A 25,989-nucleotide genomic window follows, 5' to 3' on the forward strand; every position below is an offset into this window, starting at 1 on the left:
TGTGTCATCTTCAATGCAGGGAAATTTATAAGTACGCATTATAAATATAATTTATTGACAAAATGGCATATTCTCATGAGTTAGGAAGTACGGACTAACAAGCGAAATTGGACACAACTTATGATGAACAACAGAGACCTGGAGCAAGTGATATAAATAAGGCATTTATCAACTCTAAACATAGTCTCTGCGCTTCTATATCTACTCAACCGGGTACGGAGATCTGAGTAAAAGGACGGTCTCACCGTAGTGTCATTGAAGCTTTACTAAAACTATACCGTCCATGCCGTTGTAGTATAATATAGATACGTCCATATAGCCTCGTTGCAGCGTTTGCTCCTTACATTAATGCATATGAATAGCAGGGAGTGCTCATGCTTGTACGGTTACAGAGCACCTGTGTGGAACGCTAAAACTAATGCTGTTTAAAATGTAACCGTTCACATGGTGCGCACATAGGATGCAGGACATTAATAACAATACTTGACTTCATGTGCAACTTGAAGTGCGATTCACTTGAAGCCTCACGTGAATCGGTAAACGGAATTGTCCAGCAGTTGACGACAACGTCGCCCTCCTTGAAACGCTGCTCCGTCGCGCCTGTTTTCTTGCCACGCTCGTTGCCTGCAAGGTCCACTAGAAGCAGGACAGCGACCACTTAGTGCGCACTTGTGCATCAACTAAGCGCACACTAAGTGGTCGCCGTCCTTCTTCTTCCACTGCTGCAGTTGTACGCAGAAGAGGGCGTGGGAGCGACTGCTCTCTGGGCGTTCATGGCCGTGGAACAGTGAAAATTCCCATACGATGCCCGGACCTCTTCGTGGTGGATGGACGCATCCTGGACGACTTGTCCCGGAGGGCCAAAGCACGGACACAAAACCCGGGTCTGCCGCGCAGCAGTGTTTTCGGCTTGGCGGCGCCCCAACGTGGAGCGTCGCTCCCTCCTGTCCTCCGCTGCAGTCCGCCCAGTTGATCCAGCAGATGATAGCAGGCGGTTCATCTCTTGCGCGAAAATATACGATCGGCGTAAATGGAACGAAATGGATAAATTTAAACAAAGCTTCCAATTCATCAACTACGGGGGCTGAAGGAAACCGCCTGGCCCAGCGGAAGTTGCAAAGTGGCCACGAGAAGTCGACTTCACTCACTTCGACCGAGAATGTTTATAATATCCAAGGTTTTAAATGGTACATACATTAATTTTATAATTCAGAGCTACAATGCCCAAACTCCAACAAAAAATACTTATGAAGATCACGTATCGCATAACCTGAACAGAATCCTCGGCTGGCCAAATATTCGTGGAGTAAAACGTCGAGACAGGAGCTAAAGAAGTGAATTTACTACACGTGAACGGCATACTTCAAATAAGGACTCTTTGTCACCATCAACTGATGAACATTCCAAGCCTTTTTTATATTTAATAATCATGTTTTATAAAGCATCCACAGACAGCAATAACTATCATTTCGTATGAAATGCTCAATGTAAAGAGGCAGTGAATGCAAGAATCGCTTGCTTAGAGTTCATCTTGTGGCACTTATTATCGTCCTAAATGAAAACCGTTAATTAATGAAAACCGTTGGATTAATGAAAACCGTTAATCCATACAAATCTTCGATTAATGAATAAGCTACAAATAGTTCGAAAAATAATATTTCTTCTCACACATGCTATAATCATCAACTCATCAGTATCAAAACGCTATTATTTTCAAATATATATGTCACGTTTACGAAATTCTGTTCTCTTAGAATCTCTCAATTGTTCAGCTGGGCAAAAGGTCCCCATACCAGCACAGACTAATGGCGTAGAAAAATCTCCGTTCATGCATCGCAATGGTTATAGTTGGAAGCGCCAACACCTGATGATACCGGACTCACGTTACTCCAAACAGTGATAAGTTTTTGTATCTTGAAAGATCCCAGTTCAATAATACATTCAATGAAATATTCTCAGGACCGTAGATCGAATTCATGCAAATTCATCAGGCATGGTGAACAGTAATCATCGCTTCAATACATACATCCGTCGCTTTTCATTGATAGAAATTATATTAAACCTGCCTAACTTACAGGCAACACCGAAATAATGTAAACCTATAAATGCACACCATCTGATATAAAATACCTTTGACATATGAATGAGAAAATTAGATACCAGTAAAAACTTGCATATACATAAGACCCCCTGTGGGCCGCGAAGACAATAATAACAATTATCAAAATAATAAAAATAGAGATTTTTCAACTTTTCGCAATGTTTCTCACATTAAATACGAGTTTGGTCCAATACTTTTTGCCCCTACTTGACCACGCAAATTTCCCAGACGCTGAGCAATAAGCGGCATTATCTTCAATTCAATTATTCATCTTGATTAAGTTTATGGGAGCATCAAATGCATTAAATTCTCAACCCGACAGTGGAGCAAACATTTTTTTGTCATAAACCCATGCCGACAATACAACGCAAGTAATTCCATTGCACTAATCTAAACTAATCTCCAGTAACAGACCTCGATGAATAGCAACGGCAGTCCTGGTGCTGCCCAAAACGCGGCCAAAAATGTTATTTAGGTTCTTTAAAAAGCTTTTAGAAGCCAGAAACTAGAAAATACTGCAAACAATTTTTAATAATTCTGACAAGTAGAAGCTTCTTTTAGGAACGAAATAATTCGCACAAACAGTCAGCACGGCGAGATTAATGAAACTATCAACAAAATAACCAAGTGCAATAAATAATAAACAATTTCAATAAAACTTCTGCAGCAATTTGAGGGAACAGCCGTTGGTTACAGAGCTGTCTGCTATCGATGCAGCTCGACACAAGTAAAAAATCTTAGATCTTGAGATAAAATTTATCCCGTTCGCAAAATACCATCTTTGTAAGCCGAAATATAATTCTTCTCTCTCACTTGATCTCATGTTTATTTAGTCGCTATACTGAGACGACTAGATGCACTAGATAAATATTAAGAAAGGCTAAGCTTCAAAAACGTGAGCTTTAACAACAAAGTTCCACCTAGTGAAGCAGAGACTCTTGAACTTTGCATTGATGATGGCAAAACGAACAAACCTTTCAAGTTAAACTATAAACGGTTCATCTTCCAGAAGTAATGGCTGAATTATAATAATAAATATAAGTAAGTAATACAAGGAAAATGATTAACCTACAATTAAGACGCAACAAAAAGTTAGAAGTAACGACTTGTGAACAGAAACGCTAGCGTTAATAGTATAGAAACGAGAAACACGCGAACCTTTTTCTGGTAACGCGATGAACTTGTCTGGAGCATAGACGGCAACCAACCAGAGAAAAAAAACATATCCTGTTTAAAAAGTTTTCCGTAGGACCTAGGCTGTTTCTTAATTTATTAATTTTCCTAAAAAGGTCTGCTGTAGAGAGCAAGAGCATTCACGGTCGAAGGCATGAGCGGTTTACTGCGCGCTCATGATGTAAGAAAGTAAAGGTTAGAAACAGACATTCGAAGATACGATAGACAAAATTGAGACATTTGTTAAACAAATTAAATCTGAAATAAGATGGAGCAAGCACAGTAATATAGCACGTTAGTTATCGAAAATATCTCAAAGACTTTACTGTATTGTGTTCAAGATTTCCGTTTAGATTAATGATAACTGGTATTATTCGCAGTAAGGATTTCGAAGATAATCTAAATATCTTTGGCACCAAAATAATATATTAAAAAACGATAACCTACTTCAACACCGTCGTGTCAACCATCAATGCAATGCATGATCTCTTAGTTTGAAGATGAAATAGTAACGAAAAATTTCGGAAGGGATGTGGTGAAGTTCGCGTTAAGTAAAGCTTATGAATTGTGATAGTTTGCTTCTGCTGCAATACATTAGTCAAAAAACAATAGAAATACCAGATTCAGATATTATCAATAACACCAAGACCCAGCTAAAGTCTTAGCACTATCTTAAGCTGAACGGAAAGGCACAGCAGCTTCATCATCAACTACCGCAGCTGTTGACTAAATATCGCAAATGCATTTTAGTAATCAAACTTTAAGGGATTAATCTCAAAATGACTATACGTCACATCAAACATCGCATTCAAAAATTCTGCAATGAAAGACTTACAAAAGACAAACATCAGCAATAGTTTGATATACAACGCGGGTTATCCTATCATAACGCTTATATATACCAGTGGTGTAACGTGAACACAGAAATGTTCTTTACATAAACTCAACGTCGAGACCAAGATGTTGGACGATAAGTCGTATTTGCATCTAAGAATATCACGATCACATTGAGCCTAACATAGCAGTCCAGGTATAAGAGGATATGATTATAACACACAGAAAGAACAGTGTGTCATATACTGGAACTAACACTAACTATTCTCGCGTGCGCGAAGTTATCTTTGTGCCCCTGTCGAGCGTGGCGGGGGTTCGGGCAGGGGTGGAGTTGTGAAGACGAGCAGCATAGCCTTGATCGCTGTTGTGTCTTTTGCGATCATTGCTCATGGATCTGCTGGGCGGATCTTTGTTAAAGCCGTTTGCTAAGCTGCCTTCGACCGTAGAATCATTGTGGTTGAAACCTTTAATTTGCATCAAGGAACTCGTCTCGTTGTCGATCCCATTAGCAAGATTCTTCTTGCTGGGTGTGCCATTGCAAGTGCCATTCACATTGATATTAGCAGAGAGTCTCCTTATATTAGTGGCGCTCTGTGTCTCAGATGGCTCACTTGATCGAATATGAGCCCCAGTCCAACGCTGAGGAGTCGGTCTTACGTGATCTGACACGCTGCTGCGCGTGCTCTTAAGAGTACTTGAGGTGGAGACAGGGCGCGATTCTGCGATGCCCTCCTCACCAGGAGACGATGAGTGGACGCTGCCCGACAGGCGCATGTGGCCTGATTCCGAATTAGCGGTCCTGAAGCTGATGTTTGAGTTGGACGAGGAGACAGGACGACAACCCAGGCTGTGGCTAGAGTCGGAGGAAAGTCGGAAACTCAAGTTTGAGTTTGAAGCCGAGACACGAGAGGTGTTAGCATCCCCAGCATTGTCAATGCCTCGAACATATCTCGAGGAAAATACCGGTTGCTCCAAACAACCTTCGTCTTCTTCTGCAATGAGGCTGTTTTGATCGGCATTTGAGGCATCTAATGTCAAACCACTGCCCTTGTGATGTTTACCATATTTTCCACCTCCACGAGGCACTTTGGCATTAAGGTTGCTCTTGGAACTACGAAGAGACTTGCTTCCGTCAGAACTCAAGTTCACGCAAGAAATGGGAGTAGCGGGAGTACTCTTACTTCTGCTGTCTTCAGGGAAGTCTTCAACAATCGGAGATACTGAGCGCTTTTTGGACGCCACCTGGGCTACTCTAGCAGTCGACGTATTGTTTGGTCGCTCCTGGAACTGATCATCAAGTTCCTCGCCTTGTATATCGTCAAGCTGCACTGAACCGCTGGGGTTATTAACTCGCTCGGGAAGTGATGGCTTCACTACCCTCTTGCTTGGCCCTACGAAGCTCAGCACAACAGGCAGGAGGATGAGGCCATGAAGGGCTCCAATAACAACCATGCCGAAGTACATACGGAAGTAGAACACCTGGAAAATTTGTGAGTTGGCAAAAGCTAGCACGACGACTCCCATGTCACTGAGCGTGATACCGCTCAGCACGGACGGGCCCATCTTGATGATGGCTGCCTTGGCTCTCTCTATTCTGTTCTCTTTTTCAGACACAGCAAAAGCACGCGTTGTGTGTGAGCAAAACTCCACGGAGATGCCGATGGCAACAATGAGATTGACCAGCGAGAGGGCGTTGAGGGAGATGTCCCACATGTACATGAGGCCGCCCAGGTTCGTGAGGATCAGCACGACCATGACCATGATGACCATAGAGGACGCCACATCCAGACCCATCATGATGAGCGTGATCACGAAGATGGCCATTACGGAGATACCCAACATGCGCACCGTGTCTTCCCAGATCGTCAAGTATTGCTCGTAGAACACATAGAACACACTGCAAATCAGAGAATATATTAGTCACCGCGAAATAGGTGAAATTTTTCTAACATACATTTTAATGGCACTTGTTACTAATTATTTATTCGAAATAATAGTTAAAAAGTTTATTAGAATTCTTTAAAAAGCTTTGGATAATCCTTATATAATGGAAACATGATAGAGAGAACATGGTAGCATAGAATATGATAAAAGGATCACACAAAAATGAAATCAAAATAAACGTTTTTCCAACATACGAGGTAAATATCAAAATAATTTCCCAACAAGAGCAACAGATTCATCGATAGATTGATTATGACTACGAAGAAACACCTAAACAGACAGGAATGGTATAGCCAAGAAATGTAAGAAGTTCTGAAAAAATTTATCAAAATTCGCACCTGTACGGGAATACTTCATAGTTAGTGTCTCCAGGAACCATAACGCCGTCTTCTGAAACTAAGTTGAGGGTTCGCGTGATGTTATCAGCGATGGTCCTGGCTACGCGCATGGCCTCGTAGAAGTGATGTGATGAGCGCATCACCGTGTGGTACGTCATAAACACTGACGCACCCACCACGTCGCTGCCAGACGCGTCGTCACGTATTTTAACGCTCTGTTAAAAGTCAAAATATCATTTTTAACGCTCTGTTTCAAGTAAAAAATTTAGGTTAGTACAACGGATGATTCTCTTGTGTCTACAGTTTTGGATTTTTTATTAAATATGTAATATTGAAAATAATGAATGATTATTCTCTCTGCATAAGATCATTATCTTTCATGAAATTAGTGTAATGAGCGCGGTTATTGTTTGAGAACTTATGCCTAAAAATTAAGAGTTTAAAAATGAGATCAATGACGGATGCTGGAGTCTATAAATATTATTGCCTTTTCATACCAAATTTATCTTCAAGATATGGAATCAAAACCCTGAACTTTAGCTACCTCATACCAAATAGAAAGAACTTGTGACTTATTAGTAGTTGCGTCCACTGACTCAACTCAACTAGCAAAATTCTAAGCACTAAACTAACACAAAAAAAATGTCTCTTATCAAATTTACTTGGCTATAAGCAGCGTGTCCGGCCTTAGGACACTGCATGTCTGGGTTATCTTTAAGGAACATAGCGATGTATTCATTGAAGAGCTCAGGGTCTGGTCTGAACTCGTTGTAGGGCAGCGCGTCGATGGGGCAGCTGTGGCACAGCTTTGTCTGCTTGCGGCGTCGCGGCCCCGACGCCAGGCGACCAGACCGCTTCACACGTGGCTGTGTCGGCTCTGCAGAGCAAAACTTTACATTATGCGTGCAATTAAGAGCATAAAAATCTATCGAAACATGCAGCCGAGATCATCATAACGTACAGATTCCTGCGTCAGCTCTGCATGACAAAACTTCACAATATACAAGCAATTAAGAGCATAAAAATCTATCAAAACATGCAGTCGAGATCATCATAACGTACAGATTCCTGCGTCGGCTTAGCATGACAAAACTTTACAATATACAAGCAATTAAGAGCATAAAAATCTATCAAAACATGCAGTCGAGATCATCATAACGTACAGATTCCTGCGTCGGCTTAGCATGACAAAACTTTACAATATACAAGCAATTAAGAGCATAAAAATCTATCAAAACATGCAGCCGAGATCATCATAACGTACAGATTCCTGCGTCGGCTTTGCATGACAAAATTTTACAATATACATGCAATTATGAGCATAAAAGTCTATCGAAACATGCAGCCAAGATTATCACAATTTACAAATTCATATAAGTAATTATGAATTTATGTAAAATAATCCATCTAACATAACCCCACACACAACACAATAGCAGTCTGCCAGCAGTCACGGATCAAATAAGAAATAAGTGAAGTAGTGAGCTTACCGATCACGCGGAGTTCCGATGATGAAGGTGATTGCGATGTTGAAGCAGCTCTGGTGGTAGAAGTTATCGTGGTTGTGGTAGTACGGGCGGTTGTTTCAAAAGATGGCTTCTTTGTAGTGGGACTTTCTAGCACTGCTTTGCGTTTAGGGGAAGTTTTCGGGGGATCATAGTTATAGAGGGGATTGTGGTCCCCGTAAGAATAATCATACTCGTCGTACTCCTCAGGCTCGTTGACAAAATCAACATCTGCCGCTGCATAATCCACATTGAGATCCCCATAGCTGTACTCGTCGCTGCCGCCATCTTCGTGTGTGGGTGCGATGGTTGAGGAAGCAGCTTCCTGTTCAGGGAATACGAACGAGTCTTCTGATCCTCGGGGGCAGAAGGATTGGTTTGCGAAGAGGCGACAGCAGCGAGGCTCGAGACTCCATTCAAAATAATCGTCAATCCAAGCGCTGGAAGGAACAGCGATGAATGTTCTGTTAGGGACCTGAGACGCTAGCTTGATCTGGATCACGAGCGAGTCCTTGTTGCAGCCAAGATGTGAACATACCTGCGGCAATGTTATTTTTAACGTCAATAGGAGTAAATCAGCATTGTAGTTTTTGTGTCCGATGAAAAATATTAACCCCCATATGTCACTCTCTGGGAATATAGCTTTCAACTTAAATCATACGAAAACTATTGAGTGTGGCAACCTGAGGACGTTTGTACGCAACAGAGAACATTTTAAAGTTGTCGTACGTGGCGGCAACCATCAGTGCAAGTCATTTTGCGCTCACTAGAACGTATCCTTTTTTGGGAAGTAGGCTTGTGACAATATTGCTCTGGTTACTCATGTCAGGCGGTAGAAGGTTAAAGCATTAGAAAAGCCAGTAAACATGCACCAATTAAGCCATTAATTGCTCGAAAGACCCAACTTAATTTAAGATAAAACTAGATGTTGCAATTAGAAATGAATAGCATCACATTTTAGAAACTATTTCAAATTTCAAGTAATTACTTATCAAATAGGCAGTTATCAGAAGTACCTAATTTCATTACTGCAATACCAAGACGTTAGAGCAACTTATTCAAATTCTCATCTGAAACGCATAAAAATACATAAATGTTGCTAAGAAAACGCAAGAGAAATCACGTGGACGATACCTTGTTCTGCATATCGTAGTCAGTGAAGTTGTAACCGTGTTTGAGGACAAAGTATACGGGAGGGCCCACGCAGCCGTATTTCTCGAGGTACTGCGAGTAAAAATATCGCTACATTAGAAAACTGCAATAACAACTTGTCTCAATATAAGTTGGTTGTTGAAGCTAAATGTGATATAAAATGTGAAAACACGCAAGCAACTTCAAGCAAACTTCAGTCACGAATAAAAAATTTCAACACAATTCAAAAATTGATATCTAATAAACAACTCTTAGCGTTCTTAAATTCAACAATGATTGTCTTGTTGTAGCTGGCTTCGAATTACGAGAAAGAGAATTTTTACTTGAAAAACAGGAATAAGCACCTGAATCTGGCGAATCTGGCCTACATAAGCGAATCTGGACTAGACAAATTTAGGGTTTGAGAATTTGCAAGAGCTAAGAAAACTTGTTCAAAAGAAACTAAACTTTGATCAAAATCTAACCTAGAAAATATAAAAAGAAAATTATTTAAACAAGTAAAAATTTATAGTTTGAACTCTAACCGCGAAATATTTAGAGATATAAGAAAATACATTTAATAGCATAATATTCCCAATTTCACCTAGAAATATCAAAGCACATCAAGAATACATTCGAATTTCAGACTACCTGATTGCACGTTAAATTCCTACCGAGTTTAGGAGCACTTGTACATCTGCAATCACATAAGGGTTAAAAAACTAGCTGAATATATTTAATTTAGACAGTCACCTCAAAATATTTAAGCACGTAAGAATCATCAGGCATGGATACCGACAAGGGTTAAAAATCTAGCAAAATATATTTAATTTAGAGTTTCACCTCGAAATATTTAAGCACGTAAGAATCATCAGGCATGGATAGCTACTCCTCGAGCCCGGCTTTAACATCTGCAATCCGACAAGGGTTAAAAAGCTAGCTGCATCTATTTAATTTAGACAGTCACCTCGAAATATTTAAGCACGTAAGAATCATCAGGCATGGAGAGTTCCTCCTCGAGTCCGACTTTAATATGAGGCACCATGGCGATGGAGGCGCACACCCAGAACAAGAAGACGACCACGACGAGGGCTCGTACGCACGGCCGCATCAGGAACGGAGCGTAGTTCTCCTCGAAGACGCGTGGCAAGAACCGCGTCTCTTGGCCCACTTCTAGGCTCTTGCTCTTCTTGATGCAGCACAGCACGTCTACGCGGTTGGACTGATAACACACATTATAAGAGAAGTAAATTTATTGATGTAACGCACGTACATAATACACTCGCGTACATAATACGCATGTACGCTAATACAGCTGCCAATTTATTTGTAACGCAAATACATAATAAGACATAAATAACAGATAACAAATAAATGAACACATAAATAACAGATAACAAATAAATAAACATATAAATACCATAGATAACAAATAAATAAGCACATAAATAATGCAGATAATAAATAAGCACATAAATAACATAGATAATAAATAAATAAGCACATAAATAACACGGATAACAAATAAATATAACCGCAAATAAATTACACAGATAACTACCATGAAATTGACTAGCGTATACATTTTTAAGATCCTTAGGATTAAATGTAACGCTGCGTGGCGCACAATCAAAATCATAGCTTTTAACTACGTCATCTAAGCACACCAATCACAGACGAGAAATCGCCCGCTACGTGTATTCAAGTTTTGATAGATAGAAACGTTACGAAGTTTTTAGATCATCACATCGACTAAACTAACTATTACAGTGTATTCAAGTTTTGATAGTACGGGCTTAGGTTGAACCGTTACGAAGTTTTTAGATCACAACAGCGACTAAACTAACTACTGCAGTAGGCTAACCATGAATATTCTTATCGGTCCGATAACAAAATTCTGTAATTCATTCATTTTGGTGACCTTTGTGATAAAAGGGTCGATAAAATACATTATATATAATTAATTTATTATCAATATGGAAGAGAACAATGATGGCACACAGGCGTAAATGTTCACCTCTTCTCTGCGAACATCTAATTTATTATCAGTATGGAAGAGAATGACGATGGCACACAGGCGTAAATGTATACCTCTTCTCTGCGAACATCTAAGGAGAAGAGCGCGACGAAGAGCGACATCTGCAGGACGAAGTTGATGAGAAGCGACATACCCGCGTACAGCGCGAACGCCCGCACTGCTGGCATGTCGGACAAGGCACCTGCACACAAGCGACCGTTAATAGCATACAATGTCATGAGGGCTTAAAATTGTGATAGTTAAATGATCTCTACAAATTTCCAAGATCATCACTGAAATATCTAATATCAACACTAAAATATCCGAGCCTTAAAATTGTGATAGTTAAATGATTTCTACAAATTTCCAAGATCATCACTAAAATATCTAATATCAACACTAAAATATCTGAGCCTTAAAATTGTGATAGTTAAATGATCTCTACAAATTTCCGAGATCATCCTTGAAAATATCATCACTAAACTATCTAAATACTAATAAGATCATTACAATATAAAAGATAATCATTAGAAACGAAGCAGTTTTTACAGTTAAAAACGTTCATATAAAATATAATGAACATAATTGGATATGAATGAATAAATAGTAAAATGAATGTAACTCGCTATATTGAATATCCAGCGAGACATGAACTTCAAATTTAATTCACCTAAAAATGCATGGAAGGTCAATCACTACAAAAGTTATTGATTAAAAGATTTTTACAAATAATAACAATAAATTTTTGCAAATAACAAAACAACAGATGATAATGCAAACTGATTTCATGAGCAACCGATAAGACACAGCGATATGTCGCTTCATCTTTCAAAACTTGAGTAGGATTATTTATTTAAAATAGCCGTAAATCCTTGCCCAGGTCCTCAGTAAACAGCTGTAAATCTTTGACCAGGTCCTCAGTAAACAGCAGTAAATCCTTGCCAGGTCCTCAGTAAACAGCAGTAAATCTTTAACCAGGTCCCCAGTATTATTTTTCATTTTTTTAGCGAATAGATAATTATCAAGATGTGACTAGTATCTTCATCTGCCGTCATTAACGAGGGCCAGTCAACTAACCCAGGAAGAAGCAGCAGGCCTGCGACAGGGACGACAAGAGCATGGACGGTCCCACGTCGCCCACGGCGGCGCCCATCAGCTGCGCCCTCTTGCGGTCACGGGCGGCGCCGCTCAGCTGCGACAGCTCACCTGTGCACAATAAAACTGTCATGAGTTAAGGAATAAAAAACTTTAAAATTTACTTTAGTAAATAGATGTTTGTAAAAGTATATGAGATATGAGACGCTCTAAATCCTGAAGCATTACTGCGAATTTGACTGAACTGCAACAGTGCACCTACAGGGCAATACAATTATTAAGGGAAAAAACTTTAAAATTTCACTGATTAGAACAAATGTTTACCTATGTATGGATACTATTAAACAGCCTAAATCCAAATATCATTCATAGAAATTTGACTAAGCAGTGACGGGATGCTAGCAGAGGTAAACCCCTTGTAAGCAAAAACAAGAGAACGAGAAACTGGATAAACTGACTTATTAAAAAAAACATTTGATGCAACACTCAGAATCTAGGAATTATTCAATGAAATTCAGTTCGTATAATAATAAAAAAAGCTCAAAGAAGGTCGAGTTAATCTCAAAAAAAAATAAAGGAAAAATTTGATAAGGATTAGTTTGAAAGTAGTAAAGTATTATATATAAATGCTGATTATGAATGATGCAGGAAGTGTTAATGCTGACTCACTAGCATCGAGGGCTGAGTAAGCTTCAACCAAGATGAAGATATTATCAACACCAACAGCCAGCACCAGAAATGGTATGACTTCGATGATAAGCATCGTGCATGGCACCCCAGCAAAGCCATACAAGCCCACGGCAGCGAACACCGACAGCAGCACGATGAGCACGCCGCCCAGCCCCAGCGTCACCTTCGTCGACACCTTCACAGAAAATTAATATTATAATGATGGCCATACACGTCATATTATGATGATGGCCGAAACATCAAGTTATGATGATGGTGGAGAGGTCAAATTATGATGATGGCCATAAGCGCCACCTCTTGTTGCCTCGTCAGCTGGCAAGCAAGGCAAGAGGCAGCGAGATCAATAATAATAACAAAAATCTATCATAACTTTGTCATAAGACTCAAAATAATTGGGCCATTAGGCTCAATGTATTTGTGTCATTATACTCATTGGTCATATCATAGTTAATTATGACATAAAACTCATTATAATTGTGTCATTAGACTCGTTAGGTTTGAGTCATTCATCTGATTATAGTTAACACATGAAACTCATTATAATTGTGTCATTAGACTCATCAAGGTTGTGTCATTCATCTAATTATAGTCACGCATTAAACTCATTATAATTGTGTTATTAGACTCATCAACGTTCGAGTCATTCATCTGATTATAGTTAAGACATAAAACTTATAATAATAGTGCCATTAAACTCATCAAGGTTATGTCATGTAAGGCATTTTACTGACGAGTAGCCTGCTGGGCTGGTCAGTACGGCCGAGAGCGAGGGCGATGTAGATGAACATGATGACGTACGAGACGATGACGGTCGGTACGTCACTCTTGCTCATGCGCTCCAGCTCGTCTTCGATGGAACGTTCTGAGCGGAACGCAATGTCCAGGGAAGGGTTGTTGTACTCCAACAAGAACTCGTTGAAGCTGCACGACAATGCAAACTTTTAATGAACATAGAAAAGAGAAGAAATTTAAAATTTTATACAAGGCTTTTTTTCTAACTAACATGAAAGAGAAGATAAGTTAATAACATGTCAACTGGCTTAATACAATAAATGAAAGTCTTGATCGCGTTCACTGAACGTCTGCAAGAGTGTATGTTGGTAAGACAAACTTAGGCATAAGATTCTCATGCAAAGAATAACATTGATAGAAATTATCGAACAATTACTGCATCGATCACGCATAGGTGTTAACAACTAACCTCTTCTCCCAGGCTAGGGCAGGAAGAAGTTTGGTTTTGTTGTAGAAGTTGTCAATAAGGAAGGTGATGACGAGGGTGTCAGCGGCCAAATAGTCAGGGTCGTCACTGAGAGCTTGCTGGGGGGCTAGGAAACCTCCTAGTGCAACGTGGGGCAGGACTGGGCCTCCGTAGGTCCCGAGGCACTCGGGGAAGTAACGATTGCTGTAGGGTATCAAAAATTCTGTTCATAATCTTGTAATGAGTTCAGAACACTTTTGAAACGCTACATTATTTCTGCTACTACATCATTTCACAACAGGCGATATCAAGTAATCGAAAAACAAATTCCCACATTTCTCCACGTAAAACTCCCGCTTTCTCCACGTAAAACTCCCACATTTCTCCACGTAAAACTCCCACATTTCTCCACGTAAAACTCCCACATTTCTCCAAGTAAAACTCCCGCATTTCTCCACGTAGAACTCCCACATTTCTCCACGTTAAACTCCCACATTTCTCCACGTAAAACTCCCACATTTCTACACGTAAAACTCCCACATTTCTGCAAGTAAAACTCCCACATTTCTCCACGTAAAACTCCCACATTTCTCCTCATAAAACTTCCACATTTTTCCACATAAAACTCCCACAGCAAGTGTTCGTACAAGTAACTACCACATTTCTCCTGCTACATCCATAACTCATAAATTTGTAAAACCTATACAAGAATTACAGTAGACAAATCTCACTTGATGCACTTGAGGGCGTGCATGGGCACGTCGGAAGAGTCGAGTTTGCTCTCGTCGTTCTGCCAGTAGTTGAGGACGCTCTGGATGTTGCAGTTGATGTTGTCAGGCGCCAGTGGTTTGTTGCAGATGTTGTCCAGCTTTGATGGCTCGACCATTCCTTCCATTTTGCCTTCCAGCTAACGAGACGATACTTTCGGTCAGGTTTACAGCTCTTTTAAAGTTACAAAGGGCCGAATGTCGACAAGTTCATCCACTTGCGATAGCAGAATATTATTAAATTTTCTTTAATATGATTGGCCATTTCTCCCACTTCGCCTTCCAGCAAACAAGCAGCATATTTCAGTCGGGTTTATAGTTCTTTAACGTTGCAATGAAGCCGAATGTCAACGAGTTCATTCGATTCCTATATCAGTGAATGTTTTTTAATGTAATCGTGTTGAAAGCATGGCACGTATGAAGTAATTGGTTGAAATTAAGCGCACTCACATGAACTTATTGAGTCTTCAGAGCAAATCTATTGCCAAACTCTAACTAAGCCTTTATTGTAGAATTAATACGGAGAAGAAACTTAACAATCCCCTCTGCATCTACCACAAACTCTCACGCAATATCATACCAAAGAATTGTGCTAGAAAATGTAAAAAAATACTTGTAAATCACCAGAGGTTTGGTAGAAACAGGATCCTCAATCATTACCTTATATTGAATATGATCCTGTAGACGTAGCACCTCACGCAGGAAGCTCTTGTTGAAAACTGGCCCAAAGGTCAGGTTGTTGTGCTCAAACTGCACAGAGGAATTAGATGTATGGAAGGATATGTTAGGAAATAGAGATCAGTTAGACCAATTGTGAGCAACAACACAACGTTTAAACGCACGTAATCCTGATAAAAACAGAAGAATCATCGACAGTCAGTCGTGAGTTTCTTTTTAAAGTATATGAAACAACTTAGTCTGTGTCTCAGATAATCAAACAAAAATTATTTTCGCTTAATTTACGGCAGTTTAATAGTAGCCTTTTAACTACTTCTGCAGCTTTAATCCTATGTTCTTAATTATAAAAGGTTAATCAAGAAGCAGTTCTAGTTTTTATAACTTACGATCCTCGTTATATCGTAAACAAATCCAAATTAAAAACCTATGTGAGTAAAGCAATAAATTCTCTCCAGCTTAGAATGCTCTGTTGAAACATACAAGGAGTTGAATATCCTTGATGCGGGGGCATTAGATTCGTCCTCAAGGATGGTCTTAAGTGTAAACGTCACTCAGCACCTCACTCAGTTTACGACGCAGGTCAACCTACGCAATCTAGTGCCTACACCGCACTTCTCATTGGAGTGCGTTCAGAATAATATTAATACATGATAGAAAAAAATCATATTTTTTCTAATTACATTTATTAGAATAATATTTGAATCTGACTAAGGGTCTTCCGTATTAGAGTAAGAAATGTGCGCCACACACTTTCGAAACTCTCTGATTAATTGATACGTGACTTATACCCTGAAATGTGTCAGTAAGAGGTAAGTGACCCTCCAAAATATGTTAGTACGAGACACGTAACTACACCCGGAAAAGTCTCAGTAAAAAATAAGTAACCCTCCAAAATATCTTAGTAGGAGATACGTGACTCACACTCTCGTATCCGACAGGTCTGATGAAGATCTGAGCGGTGCGGTAGAAAGGCTCGAAGTTTGTGTCGTAATAATCCTTCTCGAGGCGGGACTTGGAGGTGGGGGAGGCCCAGAGCTCCACGGGGTCCGTGGTCATGTCGAGGTACATGATGCCTACACAGAGGGCACCTGCCAGAGCAGCACCCAGCACCATCACCTTCCAGGGGTTACTGCAGCAAACTGAAACCAGAGAGCCAGAGTCAGTTGGCATTATTTTAAACACTTTTTGACACCCAACTTCTTGTCGCCCCTTGTAAGTATCAATACCCCAAGAGTATCACTCGCAGGCCCCCCCAAAGTATCAATACCCCAAGAGTATCATTCGCAGGTCCCCCGAAAGTATCAATACACCAACAGTATCACTTGCAGGTCCCCCCAAAGTATCAATACACCAAGAGTATCATTCGCAGGTCCCCCGAAAGTATCAATACACCAACAGTATCACTCGCAGGTCCCCCAAAAGTATCAATACCCCAACAGTATCACTCGCAGGTGCCCACAAAGTATCAATACCCCAACAGTATCACTCGCAGGTCCCCCAAAAGTATCAATACCCCAAGAGTATCACTCGCAGGTGCCCCCAAAGTATCAATACCCCAACAGTATCACTCGCAGGTCCCCCCAAAGTATCAATACCCCACTAGTATCACTCGCAGGTGCCCCCAAAGTATCAATAGCCCCAGAGTATCACTCGCAGGTGCCCCTAAAGTATAAATACCCAAATATCACTCGCAGGTGCCCCCAAAGTATCAATACCCCAACAGTATCACTCGTACGTGCCCTAACTGGCACTCACACGTGCCCCACTTCTGGAAGAGCGTGTCAACGGCGCTCTGCGTCCACGAGGAGAGGCGGTCGCTGAGGGTGAGCTCTTCGCGCGTCACGCACTCCGGCAGCTCCTCTACGGGACGACCTGAACAAACATACATCATTATTATCATTACCATCATTCAGTCCATATATCATTAATTAATATCATATATCATTATTATCATTACCATCATTCAGTCCATACATCATTATTGTTACAAATCATTCGGTCCATATATAATTAATTACCATTACAGATCATTCGGTCCATATATTATTAATTACCATTACAGATCATTCAGTCCATATATTATTAATTACCATTACAGATCGTTCAGTTTACTTATTATCATTATTGTTAGTTACATTAATTACCCATCAGCCATCCATCGTAATTATCATTATAGGCCAGCGAGTTGACTTATAGCCCTTATTATAGTTAGTTTATAATTCGGTATTCATTTCAGCCGTTTTTAGAATATATCTAGATCATTCAGTTGACTTCTCAACATTACTCTTAATTAGATTAATCAATAATTTACTCATTACACATTACTCTTAGTTAACGCAATTATACAAGTAGGTTGACTGTATTAGACACAGCTATAGAAGAAAAAGAAATACTATACACCACTATACAAATAAAAGTTAGAACTATATACTAGTATTTGTAGTACAGCATTACACACTACGCATTCTAGAGAAAGTGAAAACAATAATTTTGTTACGAATTTCATGTGGGGCGATAAACTTCAATGTTTCTTGACGCTTCATACAATAAATGGGATTACTACATTACTTTTTATGATATAATTATTATTTAAAGTAGGCTCCAGGCACTGCACTCGACACACGTTCTCTTACCCGCTCGAGTGGACGCCTTCACAGACATTATTGATATTTCCATTCAATCAAAAATCATAAATGAAAACTGAATGTTCAGATAGATAAAATATAAGTGTAAACTTGAAACGTGGCAAATTTTGGAAAATAATAAAATTTAATGAGAACTTATTCATTTGAGGAAATAACGAAAATGGTGAAGATGGAAATGAATAAAGAAATGAATACAAAAACAGAGAGAATTTGGAGAACATGAATAAAGATGAAGGTAGACGTAATTGATAACTAAAGAATAATGCACAAGATGAAGAATTATAATGGGAAGCCAATCATTTAACAAAAAAGAAGGCCAAAGAACCATTGAGCAGCGCGTTCTCATCCTCTCCGGAGAACTGGGGCTTGTTGTGGTTCATCTGCGCGAGGCGAGACGCGACCGCGGACCGGAACTCTTCGTGGTTACGTAGACTGCGCTCCACCATCACCGCTGACAAGGAAAGTTACTTAGTTTAATGCTCACATGCTTACTGTTTGGTTAGTTAAGTAAGAAAAAAAGAATACTAGAGTTACAGTTATTTAGATATCTCGTAGTCAAGATGAATAGCACCAGCGAAGTGAACGGTCGCAACTGTCGAAAGTTTTTCAAATTGAAAATTGTTAATCGCCCACAGAAAGGATGGACAGGTGACAAGAAGAGACAGGTGACAAGAAGAGACAGGTGACAAGGAGGGACAGGTGACAAGAAGAGACAGGTGACAAGGAGGGACAGGTGACAAGGAGGGACAGGTGACAAGGAGGGACAAGTGACAAGGAGGGACAGGTGACAAGGAGGGACAGGTGACAAGGAGGGACAGGTGACAAGGAGGGACAAGTAACAAGAGGGACAGGTGACAAACAGGTGACAAGGAGGGACAGGTGAAAAGCAACAGAAACTAAGACACTCGAACAAGAGGTCGCTTATACGGGACGTCGGCCACCCGCACGAGAGAGACAGAGAATGGAAATGTAAGGTACCGATATCCTACCTACATAATAACTTAATGTAAGGAGGAATCCTACCTACATAATAACCTAATATAAGGAGGAATCCTACCTACATAATAACTTAACCCCTTAGCTACCCTGCCTACATAATAATTCAACCATACAATTGAGCCTGCTGTCAGCGGTGGAGGGCTCTGGAACAATGCCTTTAGGAACGCGAAATTTTTACGAGCACACAAGTCAGAAGTCCCCACTGAGGGGCCGGCGAGAAAAATACAGGTAAACTCACGCACATAAAATGAGCTTCAACAAATAATATGCAAATTCTGAAATAGAAATCGTATAATGGCACACAAAATGAACAAGTCAAATGATGTGTCGAATTGAAATACAAATCGGTTATAGAATATTGACATATGACGATTGAGAATACTAAAGAAAATATATTTGCTTCAGTTTTGGGAAATAGAGTAGACTCAATGATGCTCGTCTTGCAATTCACGTCTCTTTATTGTAACAACACTGGACAGTTGTTCAGAATAAAATTTCAGAATATTATAAGTGGAAACTAAGGATATATTCTGTAATAATTTAGTTCATTATAATATTTATACTTAAAAACCTCTTTTTCTCCACATTATAGCAAACGAATGCAATAATCACCTTGTTCCCGACGATATTACCAAGAGGTAATAACAAGTAACATGACTAACATGTAATAAGAGGTAATATCAGCGCGAGGTAGTAAAGAGTGATCACCTTTATATTTCTTGTTCCTCTTATGGCAGTAAGCAAAGAGTACAAGGAAGACAGCGCTGCAGAGGATGGCAGTAAGACACATGGCCACGGCCAGGCCGTCGTAGCCAAACATGAGCCACGGGGTGCCGCTGCCGTCCTCCCACCGCTCCGGTATCACGGGACATGACCGCTCGCAGTCCGCACATGTGCACGCCAGGCTCGACTGCACGCAAATGGTGATGGTTAGGATAATCATTGTGATGGTGGTGATGGTTATGATTATGGTGGTTATGGTGATGATGGTAATGATGATGTTGGTTATGGTGATGATGATAATGGTGGCACGCCAGGCTGGACTGCACGGGTAGCATCATCGTTAGGATGGTCATTGTTATGATGCAATCCTGCAGCCATATATCCTGCCACGCCAGGCTAGACTGCACGTGTATCATCATCGTTATTGGTTTGCAAGATGACATATTGATATATACAGTGGGGGGAAATAAATATTCGTACACTTGAAAAATCGTATTTTAATGTATGTAAGTACACAAACTTAACAGGAAAAGTGATTTAAATTATGTATAGAGACGCATAGTATTCAAAAATACTATCAAAAGAAATTAAATCTCAATGCAACAAAAAACAATACAACATGTTCCCTTTTCGGGGTGAAAAAAGTATTCGTACAAAACAATAAATCCGCATTATTTTAATTTAAAACTTGGTTGAATACCCTTTATTCAGCTCAACAGACACCAGTCTATTTCTATACGTCTCGACCAATGATTTGCAGATGCTGACTGGTATTTTATACCATTCTTCACCTGTTAAGTTTGTGTACTTACATACATTAAAATACGATTTTTCAAGTGTACGAATATTTATTTCCCCCCACTGTACTTTCATATTGATATTCACATATCGGTTTGGATGATGATGATGTTTATAGTGATAATGGCTATGATGGTTATGGTGATGATGGTGGTTATGGTCAATCAAACAAAATATCTAGTATATTTTGTATAGTTATATAGTATGCATGGGACCAAGCAGCAGACCTCGAGCTGAGCACTGCAGTGCTGTGCCTGGTGCTGTAAGGGCTCCACCCCCGGGGGCAACAGGTCGCCAGGGTCGGTGTAGACGTAACGGATGCCGAGGGGCGTGTGCTCGTTATGTTCGTAGTCCCCCAGGTAGTCAAAGAGACGTTCTCCCGAACACTGCGCCGCCCCCCACTTACCGCAGAACATTTCTGATAAGGTATTAGGTGTGATAACGACCATAATTCCTTCATAACAATAATGCAGAACATTTCTGATAATGGTATTAGGTGTGATAACGACCATAATTCCTTCATAAAAATAATGAGTGATATAACATGTATATTGTATGATAATTAACAAATGACTGTATACACGACAAATGTGATACAATGTAAAGAAGAAACTCTGAGTGTAACATATTGATTATAGTGTGATATACGTAGTGCAATTAATAGATAAATGATTTGAAGAGTAACATTCGAATTATGCGAGTGATGGATACTAAATGACTTGAAGTACGTATAACATTTGAATTATGCCAGTAATAAATAAAAGACTTGAAGTGTAACATTTGAACTATGCGAGTTATACATAAATGATTTGAAGAGTAACATTTGAATTATGCGATTGATAGATAAGTGACTTGAAGTATAACATTTGAATTATGTGAGTAAACATGAGTAACCGGAGCAATATTGTCACACATGAACTTCCCAGAAAGGATACGTTCTAGTGAGCGCAAAATGACTTGCACTGATGGTTGCCGCCACGTACGACAACTTTAAAATGTTCTCTGTTGCGTACAAACGTCCTCAGGTTGCTACACTCAATAGTTTACGTATAATTTGCCGCCACGTACGACAACTTTAAAATGTTCTCTGTTGCGTACAAACGTCCTCAGGTTGCTACACTCAATAGTTTACGTATAATTTCAGTTGAAAGTTATGTTCCCGGAGAGTGACATACGGCAGTAGAGGGTTAATAATATATAATAATCATAATAATATATAACATCATAATAATATAATAAGTAATATATATATCATAATAATATAATAATCATAATATATAATATAATACAATAAAATACAATATAATATAATAGTCGTAATATAATATAAGTGGTAGAACAGACCCATAACACGGCCATTGGTAGACGGGTTGACGACATCTTTACAGGAGCTGTAGATCTCCTCCACGAAGCCCCGTGAGATGTAGAAGTCGATGGCTGTCACCATCTGCGTGTCTGTACAATGAATCTTTATTGTAACTTCTGCATTTGCTTCTTGAGTTCCATTTAATTAAGCGAAACTGTTCTTATACAAGAAACTTTACATACCGAAATTAGGAACAAATCTTTCAGATAAGCTAGGGTTCTGTTGCAGTTGGGCTTTTTGGACGGATGATGTTACAACAGTGCAAAAACTAATTCAGAACCAAAGGAAAATCTAATTGGAATCTTTGCTATGTTCCATCAAAATAAACGGCAATGCGTTATCAACTACTTCTCGATATATACTTATACAGTCTCGATTTATTCCCATATACTCACATAATCTTCTCCTGCTTTCAACTCTTTTCAAATCTCATACTAATAGCGACCAAAAGTCCCAGAGATTGTAGAAATAAAATTTATTCGTCGACGAATATGAAAAAAATGCATTTTCACATCGTCGACGAAGATTAAAAAAAATGTATTTCTATAATACCTCACCAGGCTTATGTTTGAAGTTAGCAGGGGAGTACTGCGTGGGCTTGAGGAATGAGGAATGTGTGGGAGAGCACGTCATGTAGCAGAAAGGGATGCGTATGTTACGCATGCACGCAGGGCAGCGCGCCAGTAACATCTTCATAAGGTTCAAGGAGTTGGACAGTCCTAGGACTTGTTCAGCGTCGCAGCACGTCTCCACTGGACCGGAGCCTGCGGCCATAATTAATGTGATAATAAGAAAATCTGTTATATTGTACAAATATTGACACACCATAATTAATGTGACAATAAGAAAATGTGTTAAATTCTACAAATAGTGATACACTTTCTTGAGCAACCTGCTATAGGCGTCACTCCACGTCTCCGGAGGACCGGAGCCTGCGGTCATAATGGCGTCATTAGCGTAGCACTTCTCTGCCGCCCTTAATTTAATTAGAACTGTAATCTCATTTAATAAGTACGTTTTTCTCGTCTAATTAGCACGTCATTCTCATGTAAATACCACATTATCCTCATGTAAACACACACGCAATAAAGTCTCTACGCACCGTATCCTGCATTAGCGTAGCACTTCTCTGCCGCCACTTAATATAATTAGAACTGTAATCTCATTTAATAAATTAATAAGTAGGTAGGTTTTTCTCGTTTAATTAATACACCATTCTCATGTAGATAGTACATTATCCTGATGTAAACACACATGCAATCAAGTCATTTATTATAAACATACGCACCGTATTCAGCGAGCAGCTCCGGGCACGCCTGTCTGAGCTATCTATCATTTCTATGCGGCCACTTAATATAATAAGAATTGTAATCTCATTTAATAAGTACGTTTTCCTCGTCTAATTAGCACGTCATTCTCATGTAGATAGTACATTATCCTGATGTAAAGACACACACAATAAAGTATACGCACCGTATTCAGCTAGCAGCTCCGGACACGCCTGTCTCAGCATGTCGGTAGCTGCGGCAGGCAGCAGCGTCGCGCTGCCGTTGTAGGCGCAGTTTACGTTGCTGCTGCGGCCCTGGTTACCGCACTCGCCGTGCCATATACACTGACCGCCTTCCACCTGTCAACATATAAAAACATTAATGATATACATTGATTTATATACACATTACAACACCATTATTTTGTTACATGATTCCCAACGACTTGTGCAAGTTCATTCGCCGTACCATATGCACCCCCCACCTGTTGACATTAACATTATTTATATTATTATTTATTACCATTATTTAGGTATATAATCCTTAGATTCAAAGATACATTCAACATCAACTATAATGTTATATAGTACACACCGTCCTTGATTACTGCACTAGCTGTACAAGACAGTGGTGGACACAGAGGTCTCAGCTTCAGACATTCCAGATTTCAATGCCGTACTATTCACTAAGAATGAATTTTCAGGTCCAGGTAATATCCGGGACCCAACAGCCCCTATATATTGAGACACCAGGCTTCAAGTAAACTCACAAACAAACTCAGACAAACACATAAAAGATTTTGTAAGATTGGAATGTTTATAGCTCGGCGCCGTAAAAACCCCGCGTCCACGGTATATCTGCCGTCGTCGTTCAATTTTATTCTCGGTGCTTGGATCATTGGGCATCGCTAAATCAGCAGGAAATGAGGGTTGGATTAAAAGATAAATTTCTAGTTTTCATTTATGAATAAAAATCAAAACATTAAAACTAGCCGACATATTACAGTTGCCTTTGTCAGGGGTTAAGTTTACACACACCACATGTGCAAAAGTGGTTAATGTATAAAATAAAAAATGAATTTCATTTCGTGTCGGTACTATCATAGTCCGACTGAGCTATACTAAATTTAATTCATATAATAATTATGAAAATGACATAACACCGCGAATAGAAGGGGATGGCACAGCATCACCGACATGTGCCAGCAAATGAGACCAATTAATCACCATTTATTAACAATCATAACACACAAGGGATAATGAAACGTGATTGTCAAGCACCACATCGATATACATACACCGAGAACAATACGCAATTACAGGGATACGAGATTGCATACAACAAATTTTTGGCAAGTGCAATTGAAAGGATCAAACGCGATAAGACCTTCCCGAGTGTCTGGTTTAATTTTTTTGCATTAAACATTATTTTACAACGTTATAATTGTACCGTGCATTTAGGTTAAATTGTAGCTATATGCAAGCCGACAAGATTTTAAACGGTCATCAGCAAAGATGGTGTTTTGGTATTGAAACGCCGAGTTATTCTTATAAAAAGCCATGACTTAAGCAGAGCTATTTTGAATATGAATAATGCTGCAAGCAACTGTTTGACTTGAAGCTAATCTTTCATATCGAACGCAATTAAAGTTGAAAGCGAATAGCTTATCGCTTTAATGCCAGCAATATAGTAATAAATTACGTCAGAATTTTTTAGATAATCAGGCACAAGAGGATAAAGCCTTTACAGCAGCAATAAACCCACGAAACAAATATCTAATTCGTTTATCTCGAATTATGGATGAAAGAGAAACCGCTGGAGGAAATCCCGACTTCTGCTAAGTAGAGTATTATGTTGTATTGAAAACATTAATATACAGTATTCCCAGATCCCAGAAGCAACAGCCACTTGTGTATAATAATTCAAGATAGATAAATAATCAGAGCGCTTTGTTTCATCAATATCTTTACTACCAACCGTGCAAAATTGTCTATATGGAAACAACATCAACCGATATGAAATGGACAAGCCATGACTGCAAAGAAATTATATTTAACAATATCGACGTTTCAATGGCTAATTCAGCTTTTGTAAACTTTCTTTAAAGCCTATTTTGAAGCAAAGTATTCAAGCAAAGGTCACAGCAAACAGCAGCCGTGGATAACAAACAAACAAACAATACAGCAATGACAACTCGCTTCCATAGCACCACGATAGCTATAGAAATATAGTCTATGTATAGGCACGTGATAGGACAGATTCTATCCACGACATTTACGACACATGTATACACATGCAGTTAGCCCTGCAGCTAGAGCATATAAAAATTAGTTTGGTTCAAGAAGTGCTGACTCGGCAGCCGCGACAGTATATATGTTACACACAAGACATTAACATGCCTGACCTCTCCCTCAAAGTATACAATGACGAGAGGCACAATACACCTCACATCGTCATAAGCTATAGAACAATGGCACGAAGCACTTTGTGAACAACTGTAATCCTTGGTGCTGTCGTCACGCGACGATTGTACTACAGCTACAGAAATACAGAGAAGCGACTTATTTAGAGCGGCGGAGATGACGCAGCAATTTTATAACAGCGTCCTAACACGCACAAGACTAACGTGAAATGAAACAATTTTAAGATTCTAAGACTTCGAGCAACAGTTATAGTGAATATTTATATCGGCGTACAGTTTCGAGCAACAGTTACAGTG

The 25,989-nt window shown here is 39.5% G+C and overlaps 1 protein-coding gene across 1 annotated transcript in view; it reads right to left on the bottom strand.

Annotated features, from left to right (window-relative positions):
- Nucleotides 1-38: 38 nt before the first annotated feature.
- The window catches only part of LOC108677706 (NPC intracellular cholesterol transporter 1), a 59,482-nt gene continuing 33,531 nt past the window's right edge, over nt 39-25,989 (bottom strand). The window contains exons 2-22 of the mRNA XM_018165972.2: nt 23,476-23,629; nt 22,560-22,766; nt 21,981-22,091; nt 20,864-21,054; nt 19,824-20,025; nt 18,442-18,567; nt 17,227-17,343; nt 16,393-16,610; nt 15,454-15,543; nt 14,758-14,933; nt 14,030-14,230; nt 13,560-13,749; nt 12,808-13,003; nt 12,121-12,249; nt 11,118-11,245; nt 9,994-10,248; nt 9,030-9,119; nt 7,881-8,433; nt 7,053-7,267; nt 6,391-6,605; nt 39-6,005 (exon numbers count right to left, since the gene is read on the bottom strand). Coding sequence (XP_018021461.1) covers nt 4,370-6,005; nt 6,391-6,605; nt 7,053-7,267; nt 7,881-8,433; nt 9,030-9,119; nt 9,994-10,248; nt 11,118-11,245; nt 12,121-12,249; nt 12,808-13,003; nt 13,560-13,749; nt 14,030-14,230; nt 14,758-14,933; nt 15,454-15,543; nt 16,393-16,610; nt 17,227-17,343; nt 18,442-18,567; nt 19,824-20,025; nt 20,864-21,054; nt 21,981-22,091; nt 22,560-22,766; nt 23,476-23,629 — 5,400 coding nt within the window. The 3' untranslated portion in view covers nt 39-4,369. The remainder of the gene's footprint in view (nt 6,006-6,390; nt 6,606-7,052; nt 7,268-7,880; nt 8,434-9,029; nt 9,120-9,993; nt 10,249-11,117; nt 11,246-12,120; nt 12,250-12,807; nt 13,004-13,559; nt 13,750-14,029; nt 14,231-14,757; nt 14,934-15,453; nt 15,544-16,392; nt 16,611-17,226; nt 17,344-18,441; nt 18,568-19,823; nt 20,026-20,863; nt 21,055-21,980; nt 22,092-22,559; nt 22,767-23,475; nt 23,630-25,989) is intronic.

The sequence above is a fragment of the Hyalella azteca genome, unplaced genomic scaffold, assembly GCF_000764305.2.
Source record: "Hyalella azteca isolate HAZT.00-mixed unplaced genomic scaffold, Hazt_2.0.2 contig15760, whole genome shotgun sequence".
NCBI lineage: Eukaryota > Metazoa > Arthropoda > Malacostraca > Amphipoda > Hyalellidae > Hyalella > Hyalella azteca.